The sequence below is a fragment of the Carassius auratus genome, chromosome 10 (genome assembly GCF_003368295.1).
Source record: "Carassius auratus strain Wakin chromosome 10, ASM336829v1, whole genome shotgun sequence".
Lineage (NCBI taxonomy): Eukaryota > Metazoa > Chordata > Actinopteri > Cypriniformes > Cyprinidae > Carassius > Carassius auratus.
The window spans coordinates 16,875,473-16,895,626 of NC_039252.1; the positions used below are offsets into that span (position 1 = coordinate 16,875,473).

General features: G+C 33.4%; 2 protein-coding genes across 5 annotated transcripts in view; one reads left to right on the plus strand and one right to left on the minus strand.

The window, feature by feature from the left end:
- Positions 1-1,227, minus strand: part of epb41l4a (erythrocyte membrane protein band 4.1 like 4A) — a 43,465-nt gene extending 42,238 nt beyond the window's left edge. The window contains exon 1 of the mRNA XM_026274088.1: positions 745-1,227. Within this exon, the coding sequence (XP_026129873.1) occupies positions 745-843 (99 nt within the window). The 5' untranslated portion in view covers positions 844-1,227. The remainder of the gene's footprint in view (positions 1-744) is intronic.
- Positions 1,228-2,555: 1,328 nt separating this feature from the next.
- The window catches only part of apc (APC regulator of WNT signaling pathway), a 36,027-nt gene continuing 18,428 nt past the window's right edge, over positions 2,556-20,154 (plus strand). The window contains exons 1-3 of one of the 4 annotated variants that reach the window (XM_026274080.1): positions 2,556-2,770; positions 6,371-6,603; positions 9,255-9,407. In XM_026274080.1, coding sequence (XP_026129865.1) covers positions 9,273-9,407 — 135 coding nt within the window. In that variant the 5' untranslated portion in view covers positions 2,556-2,770; positions 6,371-6,603; positions 9,255-9,272. Of the gene's footprint in view, positions 2,771-6,370; positions 6,604-6,733; positions 6,903-9,254; positions 9,408-18,951; positions 19,367-20,154 lie in introns of those variants that run through there. The other 3 variants (XM_026274079.1, XM_026274081.1, XM_026274082.1) reach the window with 3 other exon arrangements.

Consider the following 20,154-nt stretch of genomic DNA (forward strand, 5'->3'; position numbering starts at 1 on the left):
AGTTGTTCAGATGAAGTTCTTAGCAATGCATACGTTTTTAAAATGTTTTAAAACATTCTTTCTTGGTCGTACACAAGCTTCCAAGGAACATTCCATTTAGCCATTTCAAAAACATTAGGTGAACGTTACTTTTGAATGCTTTCTCAACGTTCCGAAACAAGAAAAAAACATTAGAACGTCCAGTTAAAATGTTTCAGGAAGAAATCTACATACACATTTATATATACCTTTCTGTGCTTTTTTAAAAACCAGATAACTTTGAATGCACATTTTAATAAAGCTACTGGAAGAACATAAGTTCATAACTTTCCAGAATATCAGCAAAAGTTCTGAAAGCGTTCCATGAACACACCATTTCCACAAAACTACAGCAATCCCATGATCCATCTCAGCTAGTGTATAGGTCTAATGACCATATCTGCTTTATATTCAATAATATTTCACATACAGCACTGCACATCCACATACACAATCCTCCTAAAACATAAATCCCCTGTAGTCTGTGTTCAGCCAGCTATAGGCTATATATAATTAGGCCTAACCAGATGATCTGGTTACTGTAATCTGGTTAACAGTGTGCTGAGCTCATGGGTTCAGGGTGTGGACAGCATGAAATACAGACACAGGAATCAGTATGATGCACATCGGATTACCATGATATTACTTTATATTGTTCTTTTGTGTGGGTGAAAGAAAAGCATCTGGATATACACTGAAATAATTCTTTTAAAAAGCCTCTTTTACCTTTATTCCCTGGTGCTGGGTGGTTAGAATCAGCTTGGACTCATCCAGGAGCAGAACCTCACAGTAAAACTCCTCCTGGACTGAACAGAAACAACTCATCTTGAACTAGACTGAAGATCCACAGAGAGTCCTGATCGAAAGTGAAGAGCTTATGGAGAGCTCGGGATGTTCCAATCCATCACCCGGCTCCTGTGCTCTTTGTTACATGTTCTCCGCTCGAGGCTTCATGCACCTGATGTCTGTCCCATCTGAAGTCTGAAGTCTATGTGGAGAGGCTCATGACGAGGCTGGAAGTGAATCCCCGAGCTTTGACTTCAGTTTCGGGTCTGCAGGGGACTCGGCTGGTGGTGCAGGGCTGGGCTGATCCGAGCGTCCCATCAAAACCTCCTGATTCACTGAACGTGTTTCACTTGGATTCATGCTGTGTGTTGCCAAGCAGCTCGAGCTGTTCATGTGTGTGACTCCTCCCTCGAGCACGCGCACACATCAGTGTCTCATGAGCAAGACTGTCCTGCCACCTGTTGGAAACTCAGCGCATCCTCTCTTCTAAAAAATGTATTTATTTATTTATTTATTTATTTATTATATTATTTATTTAAATTAAATAATAAGTTATTAATTTATTAATTAAATTAAATTAAATTACAATTATTTAAATGAAATATATATTTATTTAATATTAAATAATTGTGAATAATATAATTTAATTAGTTTTCAAAAAAGTAAAAAAAAATCTTGAACAAATAATTAATATTAAAATATATTATTTTCTTCTTAACTTGGTGGGAGCTATGTATGAACCAATAAAAAGCTACTAAATATCTGAATATCTTCTAGAAGTTACTGAATTTTATTCATAATACTTTAATAAAGTCTGTTGTTGCTCCATTCTTATTTCTACTATTCAGATTGCACTATAATAAACTGTGCAAACTCTATTAATTATTTATAATCAAATAATTTAATATAGGATCTATATAAATAATGTTACACATTAAATAATAGTTAATTATATTCCAATTTAATCATAATAAATAATTAATAGTAAAATACATTATGTTTTTCCAAAGTTGGTGTGACCAATATACATGTTTTGAATATTATCTAAAAAAGCTACTAAATATCTAAAAAAAATTTAATACATCACTGAATTCTATTCAACATTTAAAACACTTTCATAAAGTCTATTGTTGCTCTATTCTGTCCAAAATACATTATAATAATCTATGAAAACTCTATTAGTTATTTATGAAAAAATAATTAATTATAGGATTTATATAAATAATGTTAAAAATTAAATAATATAATTGAATCCATTAAATTCAAAATTAAATTCAAATATTTTAATTTTAAAATAGTTTAAAAAATTTGAATCTTAATAAATAATTTATAATAAAATACATTATGTTCTTCTTAACTTGGTGTGAGTAACATAAATGTATGAAACGTTGCTATTAAATATCTAAACCTCTTCTATATATCACTGAATTCTGTTCAAAATACTCTATTAAAATCTATTGTTGCTCCATTTTAATTTCTACTTTCCAAATGACACTATAAAAAACTGTGGGAACTCTATTAATTATTTACAAAAAAAAATAATTAATTATAAGATGTATATAAATAATGTTAAATATTAAATAATGGTGAATAATATACTTCAATCAATTTTAAATTCAAATTGTTTAAAAATCTTAAATAAATAATTTATGATAAAATACATTATGATTTTTAAAAAAAGAGTATAAAGCAATTCTGTCTCCTGCCGCATGGTGTCGCTTCGAGCAGGAAGCTCACTGCGCATGCGCAGATCCTAACAATATGGCGAAGCGTAGCGGGGACTAAAGCTACAGAGCAGAAAATCGCTCACACAAAAGAAGACAAAGTTCCAAACAAACCCATGATACCATCAACAACCCGAGAAATATCCGTTTATTGAGCTCCAACAATATGAATCCCCGGGAGTTATTCCGGCTTGGGCGATAAAGTGGAGTTATTCAGTGTAAGAGGACGAATGTTTGTGCAGGTAAGACTTTAAATAGCTTCACTAGTGTTTATATAAACAACACAATCTCAGATAACTTAGGCGTTAATACACACACATTTCTGTTAATAACGCTTTGATTAAGTTTATAAATGGTGTGCTCTTAAAACAAGTAGTGTTTTCTCAAGTTAAAGCCTGAGTAAGTGTCTGTTTATGTGTAAATAAGAGTTTATAGAACAGCTGTGAAATGATCACTCATCCATTAATATTGAATAAAATCATGTCAGTGCGAATGTCACACATATATCATGTATTTACTACTCTAAACTGTTTAAAAACTTACAATTTATATAGTTAACTATATACTCCACTCAAACATTATCTCCTTTTTCTCTAATAATTTATTTTTATAATTTTCAATGATATTCAAGCAATAATTTGTATTATTATTTAAATTATAGTTTTATTTTTTATATTTAGTTATATTTTATTTATATATATATATATATATATATATATATATATATATAATTATTGTTTTTGTAATTTTTTTTTACATTAATTATATACTTTTTTTAATAGTTTAATGTATATTTATATCTATTGAATATATTATATATTTTGTATTTCTAGGCTAAATAAAATACCATAGTAACACATTAACTTTTAAGATCTATCATGAGAAATCAGTGACGTTATAACTAATCACCAACTATTCAAGCAGTTTTGATATTACTAATTAATGTCAGTTTAATTTGCTATGATATTTGGTGTTGGATTTTTCAGAATTGTTATGAATATTGTATGGTTTTGCGTTCTGTTGCTGGTTTATTTATTTTTTTATTTGAAAACTTTCTTATTTATTGTATTTTGTATGGAAAAGACAGAGTGAGCAGTATTTGATTGAAAAAATGTTCATTTGTGTTCCATGGTCTTAAGAAGTCTTTATTCGTCCTTCCACAAATTTTGGCCTAAAATTTAATCAGAAATTAAATGAAAAGGTCATGGCATTAAATCTTATAAGCAGTGCACAGAATGAATGTTTTCCTCTGTATGTTTTGTTTTTTTAATACAAATATCTAAACAAACATCCTTAAAACAAGATGAATTTGCTCGTGATCTAATCTAGTTTTCTGAAAAATCGAACAAAATTGAGTTTATTCTTAATTTAAGAACACATTTTTGTCCATGGGGTGTCAACTTTTTTTTTTTTATTATTTAAAATTATATTATTTGTATTTTTCATCAAACTCATTTTTTTAAAATCGATTTCTAATAAATTAAGACTTCTTATCTTACGTAAATATATCTTAATTAAATAATATTTAGACTTTTTTTGTTTTGTTTTAATTAAATTAAAAGGTAATTGAGATCTGTTGGAAGTTGAATACAAGACATTTACATTTCGAGGCCATATTGACATTCAATTTATTTCTTACATTTTCTTTACTTGGTCTTAAAAAGTGGCTTAAAGTTTTAAATGTACCTTTATAAAACCTACAGAAACCCTGTGTAATAAATAAAGTACATATTAATAAATAACGACAGAATTTAAATTTGTGATGGACTGTTCCTTTAAGTTTGCGTTCGCATTTCCTCTGAGATGAATCTGGAGGAACGTCTTCTCTCCTAAAACTGAACTGAAAACTTTTATTAATGTTCTTCTGGATTCGTATGGAGGTTTAATTGGGCAAAAGTAGGTTAGTTAAAGCTACTTTTCATGTGCACGAACGTAACAAAACCTCATTAATATTTAATCTAGATTTGGTCGGTTTGGGGTATATTTACCGATAGCTTCATGTGTTATTTTTGTGAGCATTGTCTGTGGATTTGGTCAAACACATATTGAAATAGTTGTGCAATCACGTTTATATCCTATATGTTGTGCGCTTCATTGGCTCTAAATGAGCAGCGATTCTTACAGACGGAAATTATAGATTGACGTTTTTTTTTTCTAAAAGGCACAAAACACGAGTCTTTCCTTTTCTATTTAAAATGTTTTCCCACACAAGTAAGAAAAAGTGCGGACGGTTTCCCATTGAATTGCTCCACAAGAGAGGACTGACCAACAAGAGTCTCTGCCAATGTCCATTTTTCAGCTCTCAAAGACCCAAAGCTCATTTACATGAGAAAAAACCAACACTTCCAGCGGATTCAGAGAAAGCCCTCCGTCCGTGTTTTCTATTCACCGCCTCAGTTTGAGAACGCAAATCACAGCCACTTATAGAGCGTGATTTATTATTCACAAAGGCTTATTCAGGAGCTCCTGAGACTGTAATTGCAATGATAAAGTTGTACAGTAGCAGTAAACGCACAGTAATGGACAGTAATGGCGCTCTGAGCGAATAGTACGGATTATGGACCGAGAAATGTTATTTGTTTAAGATTGATGCACTTTTGTTTATTGTATACGCTGAATTTGGACATGATGTATGCAGCTGATGTTTAATAGTGTACTAGAGGGTTTTACGAAACCCATTTTGTTTTGGCTGTGAAAATACAAATGGCGTCGCAAGCAGAACAAATCTCGGTGGAAATCAAACGTAAAAATCATGTATATCATGTGAAATGTCAGACACTGTGTCTTTAAAATGTGGGTTTTTAGTACGTAAATGCACTTTTGAAATGTGGTTGGATAGATTAGGCTTTGCTTAGATTATAGAAACGCTGTATACTTGTGCATTTCTTGTATGGAAAATGTAAAAATTGGACGAATTGTTTTTGTTCTGTAATGGCATTTGGAAGTCGGTTTGGAAATTGGATAAAAGTATTATATGAGTAAATGTAAAATGCACGTGGTAATTATTAAATGTAATTCATAATTATACAATTAAAATGTTAACTTTTTTAATTTGTAACTTGATTAACTTCAATTTTTTATTTTGTATTATACGTTCTAAATTCCCTTTAATAATTAAATGCCAAACACGGCAAATTATTGTATGCAATATAATTATCAATTGTATATTGTAATTAAATGCATAATTGCATTGCATATAATGTTATATGTGTATTTACTTGTGTACCTTGCATGGAAAATGTAATAATTGGAAGAAGGCATTTAGAAGTCTAAAAGATTGAAAATAACTAATTAATTTATTATTTATAAAGGTAAATTATCATTTTAAAATTAGATGTTATAATAAAAAAAGTTATAACATTATAAATAAAAATTTTATCATTAAAAAAATGAACATTAATTAATTGTATTAAAATTAAATGTAATTCATTAAAAATAAAAATGTAATTAATTACTCGATTATGCATAAAAAAATTACAATTTAATAATTTAACTTAATTAAATTTCTTCGGACATTGCAAATACTTATGATATACCATTATTAAATTATTAATTGCATGCAAATATTAAATGCATATAAAATTATTATTAAAGTTATTGTTTAAGAACCTAAATATGCATGCAGTGTCAGACATCATATCTTATGAATGAGGCTTGTTTGTACATATCACCTTGCTCTTTTTTTTGTTGTTGTTTAATGGTTTTTCAGATGTTGGTCCATTTAAACTTTACAACATACATCTTCTATATGCTCCGTAATTAGGCTGAAAAAAAATTGACCCGGTTATTGTAAATCTGGTCTTGTGACCTTCAGCTGTTGTGACCCATCTCTGCATCTCCAGCACCCCGTAAGCCCGGGGCGAGAGCTTTTAAAGCCATTCAGGGGAAGCAGATGTACAGTGGGGCAGAAATCTGGCCAGCCACCATCAGCCACTGCACCAACACCGGCCTGGGCTGGCTGCCTTCTGATTGGCCGAGCCCTCGCCCATGTGACTCAGGGCTGGCTGGATGCTCTCCGGCAACTGACACAGTAGATGGGTTGCTGGGATGGAGGCTGTCACTGGTGCAGAATGGGGTAAGTCTCTGTTTAACGCCCTGATCTCTCCATGCAAGCGTGCAGATGCGTCATCTACTGTTCCAGCGATTCAGCGCGGATGGCAGGCAATAATAGCACGCTTGTGCGGTACAGCAAGGCGGTGCCGATAAGCCTTTTGTTTTGATGGCTGGTTATTGAGAGGGTGTGGGGGGATGTGCATCGATTGGGATTCATGCTTTACCGTCGGGACGCTTAAAAAGCCTCTTTTGTGCTGCGAGAGGACAGATGCACGAGCAGGCTGATTATTTATAGCGGTGCACATGGATTCCTCTCTAAATGTAAGCAGCAATTGCTCCCGTCAAGATGGTGGGGCTTTTGCAAGAAATGCCCTTTTAGTGAATTAAGCAGATGTTTAATGCTGGAGTTGTTGGTGCAAAACACCATTTTGGCTTGGTTAGATGGTGCATGTGAGACCGGGATGTCGTCGGTCACCGTGTCTTTGTGCGTGGAGGGAAGGGCATCTTGACTGCAGGGAATTTTAGAAGAGGTGATGCTTTAATGCATCATAAGCGTTGCATGCACAACACTGCACCGCTGGTGAATAAATGCATGCACGGTGGACATTTGGATGACGATTGCTGTTGGGAAATAATGCAGACGTGTGAAGGCGCACACAATCGTATTTTTTGAAGAAATTGTTGAAATATTAATGAGTCTTTCTTCTTTTCACTCCTCCCAGTTTCCTTTTGGTTCCGTCTCATACCTCGAGCATTTTTGCTGAATAGATGTCGACCATTTTGCTCTGTCTGCATGCCAGCGAGAGGTTTTTATATATATTATTAATTGCATTATCAATTGCGAAGCTGCACTCGGCAAGATTAATATTTGTAAGCATAAAATGCATCATCATATGCATAAATTTCTCCTTGAATGGCGTTTGTTTATTCACAAAATGTGTGTCACCAGATGTGTGTCAGCAGATTTCTGTTCCTGAAGCGCGCATTAAATCATATGCATCCATGCTGGTTAATTACTCATGTTGCTTTATAAAGGCAAGCTCTTCTTGTAATTATGTGTGCTTTGCAAACCACAGAGGTTTTGGGTTGAATTTTTGGCATTCAAGTTCTAGATTTTTGTCAGAATTTCCTGCATTTAATGTCTTTCAGAAATCTGACCAATCTGTTATACACGGACAAATAGGAATCTCTACATTTTAGTTGATAATTCTGCGTCCTAATGTCTGTGGATGCCCTGGAAACAGTGGCAGGATCCATAGAGGAGTCCCATTGATTGGACACAGCTGTAATTAGCCCTGACACTTTGACGAGCTGCTTGTAATGTAGACTGTTGGCGTGGGTTAATATAAAACCAGGTTAATAATCAAGTGGAATGGAAGGAATTCAGTTTATTGTGCATGTTGTGCAATGCTCACAACATGCAGTCACATTTCGTTTTGATATTTTTTTCCCTATGCAATTTTTATTTTGGAAGAAACTGATGGAAAATGCGCACAGTTGCATTGTCACTTCTTTTTTTTTTTTTGCATGCATGCAATATCTTCATTCTATGTTTTTCCCTACTTCATTCTGCTAGAAAATCTGTATTTTGATAGCTGCAATATTTTACATAACTTTCCATTGATATTACTAATGCTGAGTTGCCAATAATTTGGTATTTAGCCAGAAAACTAGTTTTTGAATGGAAAATGCACATAATTGCATTGCTCATAAGTGTTAAAGTTCGATGTTGTTTTTTCCTATTCATGCAATATGTTCTTTTTACCATTGCATGTTTTGCCTAGAAAGTCTTTATTTTGATAATGTTGCAACACTTTGCATCATTTGCATATAGTTATTTTGGCAGAAAAACAAAACGATGTTTTTTAAGGCAAACGCACATAGTTGCATTGCTCATTTGCCTCTTAAGTATTGAGGTCTAATAATTGTGCATCGTCTCGCAGCACTTGGGAATGATTCCTCAAATCTAGTGTGTTGTTGAGGAGAGATGTGCTTTTAATTTACCAAGTGATCAGACTCACAATTGGCACCTGCTGGACCAGAAAACAGGTTCTTCAGAAAATGCTAAAATATATATTTTTCCCAATTGCATGCATTAAAATGCAGTTACAGAAATCTAGAGTCATGCTGAACGGGGTTAGCTGTTGATCTTTAGCATGTCAGTGGTGATTTAGTGGTGATGTGCTGATAGATTTTTCCACTTGGTTGATCAGGCCTTCACTTCAGGATGGAGATAAGAATAGGAGCTTCATAACCGCAGCTCCATGCTCTTGATTCACATCACTTTTCCTCTCCGAATGGTTTGCTTGACTGGACTCACTGCGTGCGTGGGTAAAAATGGCCAGCGGCATGGGCTCTGCCATCCATCCACACAACGTGAGGCTCGCGTGTTATTGTGTTCTTGGTCAGTGTCGTGACCTGGTCATTGAGTATATGGCAGATATCAGAGTTCGGGAAGATGATGCTCACTCATAATTGGCTTTTAAAGAGCAATGCAAGAGGAAACCCTCGAGCCTGACCCTCTTATCATGTTTTGAATTTGCACTTAATTCTTTTCACTGCATGTTGCTAGGAATAAACCTTGTGCATCTGTCTGTATTTTGGCCTCAGCCGTTTTAATCGAGCATCACTCTGAACTGCACGTGATCGTTCCTCTCTTCTTGGATGTTGTAGGTCAAGAGATAGTCCAAGATGGCTGCAGCATCGTATGATCAGCTGCTGAAGCAAGTGGAGGCGTTGAAGATGGAGAACTCCAACCTGAGACAAGAGCTCGAGGACAACTCAAACCACCTCAACAAACTGGAGACCGAGGCGTCGAATATGAAGGTACAGCAGCCTAATTGTATTCTTGAAAATCCAGCTCTGTTAACCTACTGCTTCTTGACTCAAAGAGCATCACAGTGATGGTATATTTTAATAGGCCAACCTGTAAGTTAGCATCACCCTGGTTCCTTTGCATAAACATAAATATAAATGATTTTTAACAACCTCCGTTGTCCAGTCTCTGGAGTCTAATTTTAATGAATTGTAATTAATTAAATTTTAATTATTTAATTCTAATTTTAATTAAGCCACTTGTTAATTTTCAAGACAAGTATATATGGAATTATTGATATATTTCATGTCGTCGAATAACACATGAAAAGATCTTGTGCTTGTGTTTGCCACAAAAGATGACTGTAAGATGATAGGAACAGCTCAGATGCTTGTTACAGGGTTTTTTTTGGCCTTGAGTTCTTTCAAAAACCCTTTTCTGTCTTTATATATATATATATATATATATATATATATATATATATATATATATATATATATATATATATATATATATATATATATATTATTTTTTTTTTTATTATTATTTTTTTTTAATCTATAAAGCTGCATATGTGCATCGTTCCATAAAGAAAACAGGCAGAACAAATTGGGAAAAACACATTTAAATGTTATTTTAATGATTTATTATTATTACTTTATGTACAAATAAAAAAAATATCAATAAAAATCACTATAACAATATTGAACCACAGTATTGCATTAAAATAATACTTTTAATAAATAAAAATGTATATATATAGATTTATAATATTATTTAAACTAAATATATCTAAAATAACTATAATCTTAAATAATAACATTAAACTATAATATATAATAATAATAATAATAATAATAACTACTATTATTAATTTATATTAAAAGACAGTATGATTAAAATACTAATTTACCGTTGTTTTGCTTCGATTTAAAATGTTAGACCATAGAGCTTTTATTTTATTTTGCCGGGAAACTTCTCCTTTGAAATGTTTCTCTTTTGTTTACAACCGATATTTAAATTATTATCTGTACTAACATGAACCGATGTTTAATAAATTTACATAATGTGGTGCATTCTTTCCAATTTTGATAATCGCGCTAAATCATATCACTTTTCATTTATTGTTAGAATTATTAAAATAACCGGTCAACTGGCGAGTAACGTTGTTTTATATATTCAACATTTGGTGCACTTTAGGCCCTGTCTACAACAATTGCCGCGTTTCCACCGATATTACCCGGAACATTTGTACGAGGAACTTTTTTTCCCAGGAACTTTTTTCCCCCCAGACCTGTTGCTTTCTGCGTTTCCACCACGGTGTAAAGTACCGGGTAGATTAGGCAAATAGACTGGTGACGTAGGTCTGCGCGTTTCTCAATACAAAGTACCGCTGATTTAAAAAAAAAAAAAAAGGTATGCTGATTTTTGACGTGCATCATCGGTAGTTAGTTCTGACTTCGTGCATTCGACTCGGGAGTGTGATGTCAGCGACGACGCGAATCCTGTAATTGTCCTCTCTGTATATTTACAATAAAACGAAATAGGATATCAAATACCACTGCCTCCTTTGGTTTTCATTTAAGCATATTAACAGCTGCAGAAATGTACTTAGTTCAGGGATATGTGTATATATACAGCCATTACAATGAAACGAAATATTATATAAATTTGCCTTTTTTATTTTCATTTTAACATATAGATAAATTGAATAGAGACCAAAGAAAACCTGTTAGATTTACCCCGCAGCTGAATTATATTTTATGTTTAACCACTAAAGAGACATCAGAGCCAGCGGCACATATCAGAAGGTCTATCCAAGCTGAGGCTGCTTCTCGGCGGATACATGAGGACTGAGCTCCCGCTGATTGCGTGGAGCTCACCGTCGCAGAGATCGGCGAAACACATTTTTAAATAGGCGCTGTCTTTATAAATAAACCACAGATTTGAGTTTTAAACAACTACATTCTTGCCTGAAATACTTTTAAAATTACATTTCATGACACAATAACAGTAATATTTTGAAAATGTTGATCCGAATAAATGGTGGTTGAACTCAACCAATGCTGCGTGAACTCAACCAATCAGGATGTTTAGCACCAGAGTCCCGCCCCCGAAAGTTCCGGAACTTTGAAAAAGTACCACCTCGCCAGCAGGGACTTTCTGAGGGGCATTTTTTTACCCGGAACTTTATTTAGTTCCTGGTTCCTGCGGTGGAAACACACCAAGTACCAGGCCAAAGTCCCTAGTTCCTGGGTAAAGTTCCTGCGGTGGAAACGCGGCTAATCTGAAAAATCACTAGACCGTTTTCCTCCTACCTTTAGTCAATTTGTGTTCATCCTCAAAAGGTTTTTATTTAAAAGCTTCAGTGCCTCATTTTGTCATCCAAACGCTGTACAGTTGGGCTCTCTTTTAATGTTGCATGCTTTCAAGACTAAAAATGTCATCCTCCGCCACTGATTTCCCACTAAGTGCCCTTTCTTCTCTCAGCTCCCGACACCAAAGGCAGTATTCGCAGGCACTTCTTTGAGTCGGGCTTTTGAAGTGGAAGCGGCAGCCTGCTAGGTGTGCATTAAGAAACTGGATGTGACCTGGCAGTCTCGGGAGGGAAGACAGAAAAGGGTTTTTGAAAGAACTCAAGGCCCAAAATGAACATGCTGAGACATTAGAAGTTGGCTAATGTGCAAGTTTTAGAGCGAGACTGTCAGCACGGATTGCCTGCCCGATTTCAAGATGAGGTTCAAACGAGTTCAGGAGAAAGATATGTGGCGATATTTTGGGCTGAAACGGGTCGCTGTCACATCTCGTGCTGTTTAACACGTCTGAACGTCTCTTGAAGGGAATTTATGTCGCTCTGAAGATGTGAGATTGGTGTTGCTGAGCAGGAATCTTTGAAGCGGAAGATGATTTTCTCTCCATGTGCTCATACATGGTGAAGCCCTTAAGGGAGAAGAGAGGCTTTTTTTGGTTGGTTCAGTGAATATGATGGCGAGGAAAGGATGTAAGAGCAGTAAAGGTGTTTATTTTAACCGTGAACAGATCAGAGATGGTTTTTGATGTTTAATAGCATTGCTGTATGCTTTACTGAACCGTTCTCAGTCAACGTTTTACTTTCTTAATGTGCAATAAACTATCTACAGGGAAGTGATTGGTTCACGAGCATGCTTCTGTTTCAGATAAATAGTCATAAATATTTTCCATAACTAAGGCTAATTATTGTATTAACAATAATTGTAGTAACAATAGCCTTAAAGCGAACGTCCACCCCAAAATTGAAGAATGTTTGTAACCAAAAAGTTGAATATCCTCATTGACTTCCATATTATTTTTACCCCATACTATTGGAAATCAATGGCTACCAGCAACTGTTTGGTTACCAACATTCTTCAAATTATTTCTTTTGTATTCAAAAGTTGATAGAAACTCATTCAGGTTTGGAAGAACTTACAATAATGCACAATAATGGAACATGCTGTTTTCATTTATTTGAGCAGAATACCTCAGTAAAGATTGCTAAGCAGTGTTTTCAGTGTTTTACTTAATGTAGAGAAAGCGTGCATTGTTGCCAGATTGGGAAGATTAAGTAAACCTCTGGATGGAAAATGTATAATTTTATGGTGGATTTAAACTCTGGACATCTGGCAGCCACAACTATGAAAGCTTTTGGAGGCTTGTTAATAGTGGTTGACCCATATTGTTTTGTTGACAGCTGATTCTGATATCTTGGAAAGCGGGAGCCGATGTAAAGCAGATATAATTTTTTACAAAATGTTCATAAATTTTTATGAAATTTGAAATCATTCGACAATGAATTAAAAAATACATTTGTAAAATAAACATACTTGTGCTTTGGATGACAAAGTATTTTTCACAAATATAAAATTATAAAAAAATATAAAAAACAATTATAAAAAAATATAATTAAAAAGGAAGTAAGCACTGTAACCAACAGGGCACTCGGTATTCTGCACTGGGAATCATATTTCCAAATAAAGCTAGAGTAACACTTATTTTACATACAGCACACATGAATATGTAATACTTTCTGTATACATTATTTTCTTTAAATGTTCTTTCTGATTATTAGACAGCCTTCTATCTGTATTAAACAGAACTGTTAACTACGACAGCGAACAAGGAGAATGTGAACGCTGTGTGCACTTAGATGCGCCGTCAAAATAAAAGTCCCGCCTTGAACACATCAGCCAAAGCAGAAAAACTTATTGGCCGATGCCGATATTTGAAAAATGCCAAATATCGGCCGATATATCGGCCTTGGCAATATATCGGTCGAGCACTACTTGTTAATGCCATTTAAAAATGAAATGCTTTCAGATAATTAACCAGCAGGCAAATATCACAGATAATAATGCTTAATCAAGCGAAGCAGAAATCATAAATTCAATTCATTGTGCAGCCCTAAACTTGTTCACAATTGAAATATTACAAAAACTTGCACTCGTTTTTCAGAATAATGTGCACTCATAAGTTAATAGAGACCAGGAATGTCAGCTAAGTAAATATGATCCCTTTTGATTTCATGTTGCCTTTAAATGTTGACTTCTGCATGCATTAATTTAATGTCCAAGAAAGGACCCAGCTCTCCAGATCCCAACTTGTCATCCCGACTCCAGATGCCTCATGCCAAAGCCGCTCTCTGAACTCTAAATGCTTAGTTTCTAAAAGTAGGCATCCGTTTGCTTCTTGAATAGAGTGAAATCTTATTTGCCTGCGTCGGGTCTCAGGAAGTGATATCGCTGTTTATGTTTGTCTTATGTAACAGCTTTTGGATGTAGCCCTTTTTCATCAGGATGATCTGATATTGGGCACATCCAGAACGCCCTGATGCCAGCGGTTATGCCATCCCTAGACGTAATCATAGTGTTTAAAGCGCTTAATGAGTAGCTGGATTTGTCTGGTGTGTTTTTATCTGTGGCATGCTGCGGAGGCTTGAGCTCACATGCTGTCTTCCAGTTATTAGATGCTGCGATTTCTAGGACTGCAACAACTAATCGATAAAACACTAATGATTATCAACAGCCTGTTAGGCTCTTGTGCTGTGCATGGAGAGCCTAAATGCCTAAAAAGAGTGATGCTACTTTAAAAAAAAATTGGTTATTTATAATAAACACAATATAGCTAGATCTAAATTCGGAGGATCATTTAAAGCCTCGTATACATATAGCGCCATATCACCTTTCCTGTAAAACCGCTGTTTAATATAAATGTTATAATGCTTATAATACGTGTATATACAAAATAAAACACTTATTTTAAAAATAATGCACGTATATATGCACTAGGGATGCTCCAGTCGATCGGCTGGAGATCGGTATCGGCTGGAGATCGGTATCGGCCGATAATCGGTATTCACTACACTACATGAACCAATCGCAATTTGATGATGTCATCGCGTGACTTCATGATTTGCGGTAAAAATCTTCCACTGGCTTTTATTTGGCATTTCCAAACTTGAAACTTGAACGTGAACGTTAAGCGTCTTATCTTGCTGTTTAAACCTGCAGCACTAAACCACTGCGTCTCTGTCCGAGGTATCGCTGCTTCAGTGTTGCAGTGGCACAGAAAAGAGCATCAGAAATGCCCTAAAACGCTTACATTAGTATTCACATGATCTACTCGCTCACGGTTTTCCAGCATCATAGCCATTTTCCTGTTTCTCATGGAAGTGTTCGAGGCCCCCTCCGTTTCCCAGCCTGCGAGATACTTGCGGTTTAATTTAGAGAAGCTCCCTTCCTGTCTTTGTTCGTTGGATGAATGCAGTCGCTTCCCTTCCCCTCCGGCCGGCTGAAACAAACATCTGCAGGCAGAAAACAAACGCCAAGCATACAACAAACCACTTTAGCTGAGTTTAGCTGTTTTGGTTAATTAACACACGAGCAATGCAAGATTTAGCAGCATGAAGAGTCGTTTGGGTTTTCAGAGATGGAAAAACATGTTTCTGATTTCCAGGTTGCTTAAATTGTCATGCTTGGTTAGCAGACGTGAAAATGATGTCTAGTAAAGTGCAAAGCGACTGTCACAATAAGTTTTTTGTATTTTTTATTTTTTTTTGCTGTCTAATCAAATTATGATCAAGGTTGAGTGTAATTATAGCTGATTTATCATGCAGTAATTAGCATATCAAGTCTAACGCATTGTATTTCTCATTTTTTTTAAGTTTAAAATTGTAATATAAAATAAAATTATTGTATTTTTTAAATACTTTTATTATATAAATTAATTTTTTTATAAATATTTCATTTTATTTAGTACTAATGAATACCAATATAACTAAATTTGTTCTAAGTACTAATAAATATTATTTTGCATTCCTACAAATAAGCACAACAAACCTGAAATGTGTTGTTTAATATTTAAATTTTGTAATATAAAAATATTTATATTGTAATTTCTGAGATGTAATGTAAAAATACATTTTATATTTTTTAAATACATTTTACAGGGAAATATTTGTTTAGTAATTTTTTTGTATTATTAGCAATATTTATATTGTGTAATTTTATATTTGGATTTAGTGTTAATAAAGTAATATTATAAATAATAATAATATCTTGGTCAAATTGTGCAGTACTATAGTAAGTTTAGTATTGTACTTTTATAGTATAAAAGTTTTATATAGTAATTTATGAGTTGCAATGTAAAAAATAATATAGTTTATAATACTATTATTTAACTGTTTTATATTGCATGATATTTATATAATATTTAGTATTTATTCAGTACTGGTAAAGTCATATTATTATATTACTATTATTTGTTGTTGTTATTATTTTGGCCAAATTATTATTAAATGTATTTTGTGCAGCACTACAAATAAACACAGCAAACCTTGAATGTTTTTTAATCCAATTTTAAATTGCAGTCAGTTTAAATATTATAAGTCCCAGCTTTTTAACCCCTAATTTCTCAGAAACGTTTTTAATTTTGGAAAATTTGTGTGGTCAAGCCCTTTCTATGCGTACAGACAATTGCATCCTGTGCAAAGTACACATACTATATACTGCAGAAAGTAGTTTCACATGAACTACAAAGAAAGGAAAGCATTCATGGCTTGTTTCTTTATCCCATTGCACCTGCTTCTAGTCATTTCCATTTGGAGCTGATGTCACTGTGCCGTCGGTTCAGTGAGTCACTGAAGGTGTGTCGCTCTGTTTCACATTCATTTCTCTTCATGCTCCTGAATTATGACACAAATCCTCCATCATCTGGTCATGTTGGTGTGTGCTGTGTGGTTCACGTTCTCTAAGGATGAGCTCAGTAACTTCTAATAATGATGTACACATCATATAGATGTCAGAATGACTCAGACTGCTGTAATCCTCTCTTAAAACATCTCTGCTGGATTTACACCTTGCCCAGACAAGTGCAGCGTAGATCTGCGTAGACCTGGCCTCTTCTGTCCAGAACTTGTTTTCTTCTTGATCTCTAAAGTATTTTGTAGGTTTAGGTGTATAATGTTCTTCTTCAACATCATTGTTAGGTCAGTTCTTAGTAGTGATGCTCCCAGTTGTCAGCCAGGGATTATTATAGTTCACTAAATATAAAAGTGTATATATATAAGTGTGTTGCATGAAAATGTTTTATATATAAACTATGCTATTTGACAAGGCTTTTATAATTTTCTTAAAAGTGAAGTAAAAATGTATAACAAAAAACTATATGGACATTATAATAAAATAAACTAAATAGCTTCAACTAAAATTAAAAAGAAACCATAAAATATAAAAATATATCAACTATATAAATCTAAAAATCTAATGAAAAATATTAATAAAAACTATTGATATTGGCAACCAAAAAATTTGATAAAAAAAAAAAATTTCAACGAAAATTTTATTTTTTATATTTTTACTGAACCATTTCTTCATATTCAATAATTTTATAATGTATATTTGAATAAATGTGCCACGAAAACAAGTTTAAATTACAGCTACTTTTAACGTTTAATGTAAAAAAAATGCTTTTAGTGTCTAGTGTTTTATTAAATACATTTGACTATTTATTTAGTTGATTATTAAACTTTAGGTTCATTTTCATTTTAGATTGAATAAAAATGATTCAGTGCATCACATACTCTTGTTTATTTCTCTCAAAAGTTGATGGAGAACATAATAATTAGATTTCTTCACATAACCCACGGGTCTCGTCTGACTCCAGGTCAGATAAACGCACACTAGATGGGAATCAGAGATGCCGCATAGGAGCATTGATTTCCATTACTGGGAGGATAGGATGACATTTTGAAGTGTCCACACATGAGGGGGTGGATGACTCTAATATTGTACCAAGGGCATCTGCATCACAGTAACCCGATTCCTTCGGACATTGACTCTAAGAGCGAAACTAGGACTAACACTATAGCCTCAGCAGCGCATTAGGAGATTGAATGTGGTTTTGCCTGTTGAAAATGTTATTATAGCTGTAATCTACTCTCATAAAGGTTATTTGGGGATCTCCGTTAATCTCTTTTGTTATATTAGAAGACTAGACCTTTTAAAACATGGATCAGAAATCCCAATGCTGTTAACTTACATAATATATTTTATAATATTGATTGGTGGTGTTTGGGAAGTCACAAAGGTCTAGTGAAAATTTTATTAGGTTTTTTTATTGTTAAATGTATAATTATTTTATTATTATATTGTTTATATTGTCTATTTTGTATTTTTGTTTTATATTTAATTTTGTGTAATAATATTTTATAATAATTATTATTTTTGTTTTGGTTTTTTTATATGCAATTTTTATTCTAATATTTTTCTTTTAAATGTAGCATAGTTGTATTATATTATTTTATTTATTATATAATTGTATAATATTAAATCAAGTTTTATTCCTAATTTTGTATACTAAAATGATTTCAGTTTAGAATTGTTTAAGTTTTATTTATATAATTATATTAGACTATTTAAGATTATATTATTGTTTATTTTTTATTATAATTTATAACATTTATTAATTTTATTTAATTTATATTATACATTTTCCTTCAATTTATTTTATTTTTTATTTTAATTGTAAACCTTATTTTTAACACTTAAAAAGAATTGCACATAATTCCACTTTTTTTTGTATAATGACCATTTTTATTTATTAATATATTATACATTTTTATCTTTTTAATTCATAATAAAATTTTATTTCATTTAATGTTGTCTTTTATTTTACATAATGTATTATGTTATATATAATTTTTTATACATTTGATTTTTGTATTTATTTATTTTCTAATGTTTATAATTATATTTTGCTTTAATATTATATTATGCTTTTTTATTTATTCTTCCATTAATATTAATATATTTTTTTATTCATATAATTATATTTTATTTCGTTATCTTGTATTTTAATTTTTTTATTGTATTTACAGTTTTAAATGGGAAAAGAATCTAGCCCAATAAGACCAGACACATCTCTTAAGAACATAAACCGAGGTCGTTCAGTTTCACGTTGTTTTAAACGAGCAGAGAGAGTCATGTAATCATATGACCCTCAGTTATAATGAAGCTGTTGTTTCCTGAGATGTCTCGGTGTGACGTTACGCTCCCTCGGGAGAAAACATGACGACTCTTTACAGACAGAATAAGGGAAGCTAAATGGCGAGCTCATGCCTGACTCTCTCTTCTGGACACCTCCAGTGTGTCCAGTGGGCTGTGGATTCGGTGACCCCAGGCCGTTTGGGAAGGGTGGTCCTGTGAGATGAATGGGGAAGCATCTGTGTTCTCCATGAGGCTTTGGGTCTCCGGGATGGGATGAGGGGGGAGGTAGCCGCTTCCTGAAAGGCAGTCACATTGTTTGGGATTTTTTGGCTTCCAAACACACTGGAGAACTCCCAGTGATGAAATGAGCGCGGTGAATGTCTGGTATTTGGTATGGTTTTGGGACCATTCTGGCTTCATCAAGGGTTTGTGTTATGAAACCTTAAAAGGACTCTCAACAAATCTCAACGGTGAGTTCTTTGGTGTTAATATGCTGGTATATATGCTTCAGGATGACTTAAACTACTGTTAATCAAACATCATCTGTGCAATTTGATTAAACCTTTAACATTAAAGGGATAGTTCACCCCAAAAACAAGTCTTTGCTGTTTACTCAACCTTCAAGACATCCAAGATGTAAGTGACTTTTGTCTTCAGTAGAACTAAAAGACGTTTTTGCGTTCATAAAATGAAAGCTAATGGCTACCGACGCTTTAAGAGTCAAAAAAGCCTCTATAGACAACACAAAATTAATCCCAGTGGCTCCTGAAAATATATTATGAAGTCTTATGAAGCGAAACGATCAGTCTGTGCAAGAAACTAAACATTATTTGCAGAATTATTAGCTTTGATCCAGAGCCTTTGTGTAAATTGAGTTACGTCCCGTTTACAAATGAATCTTACTTTTGAACTGATTATTTTTAGTGAACTAGACGAACCAGTCTGACACAGACCGAAGACCGATGAGTCGTTTTATGATTTGCCGTGGTTTATGTAAAAGATGAGTAGATAAAGACGCGTTTATGCTTTAGAGATGTTAAACATCCATGTTTGACACCATTATTGGATACTGTGATAATATAATTGCATATACATCATCGAGTGATTGTAAACGAACTTGTGAATTGTTTATTTGAACCAGTTCATTAAAATGAACTTTCCGAAAGAATCAGTTCACGGAAAAATAATCGTATTTGAGAGTTTTCCTAAGGCTCTTGATTACAGGTAATAATGTTGTAAATAACGTTCAGTTTCTTGG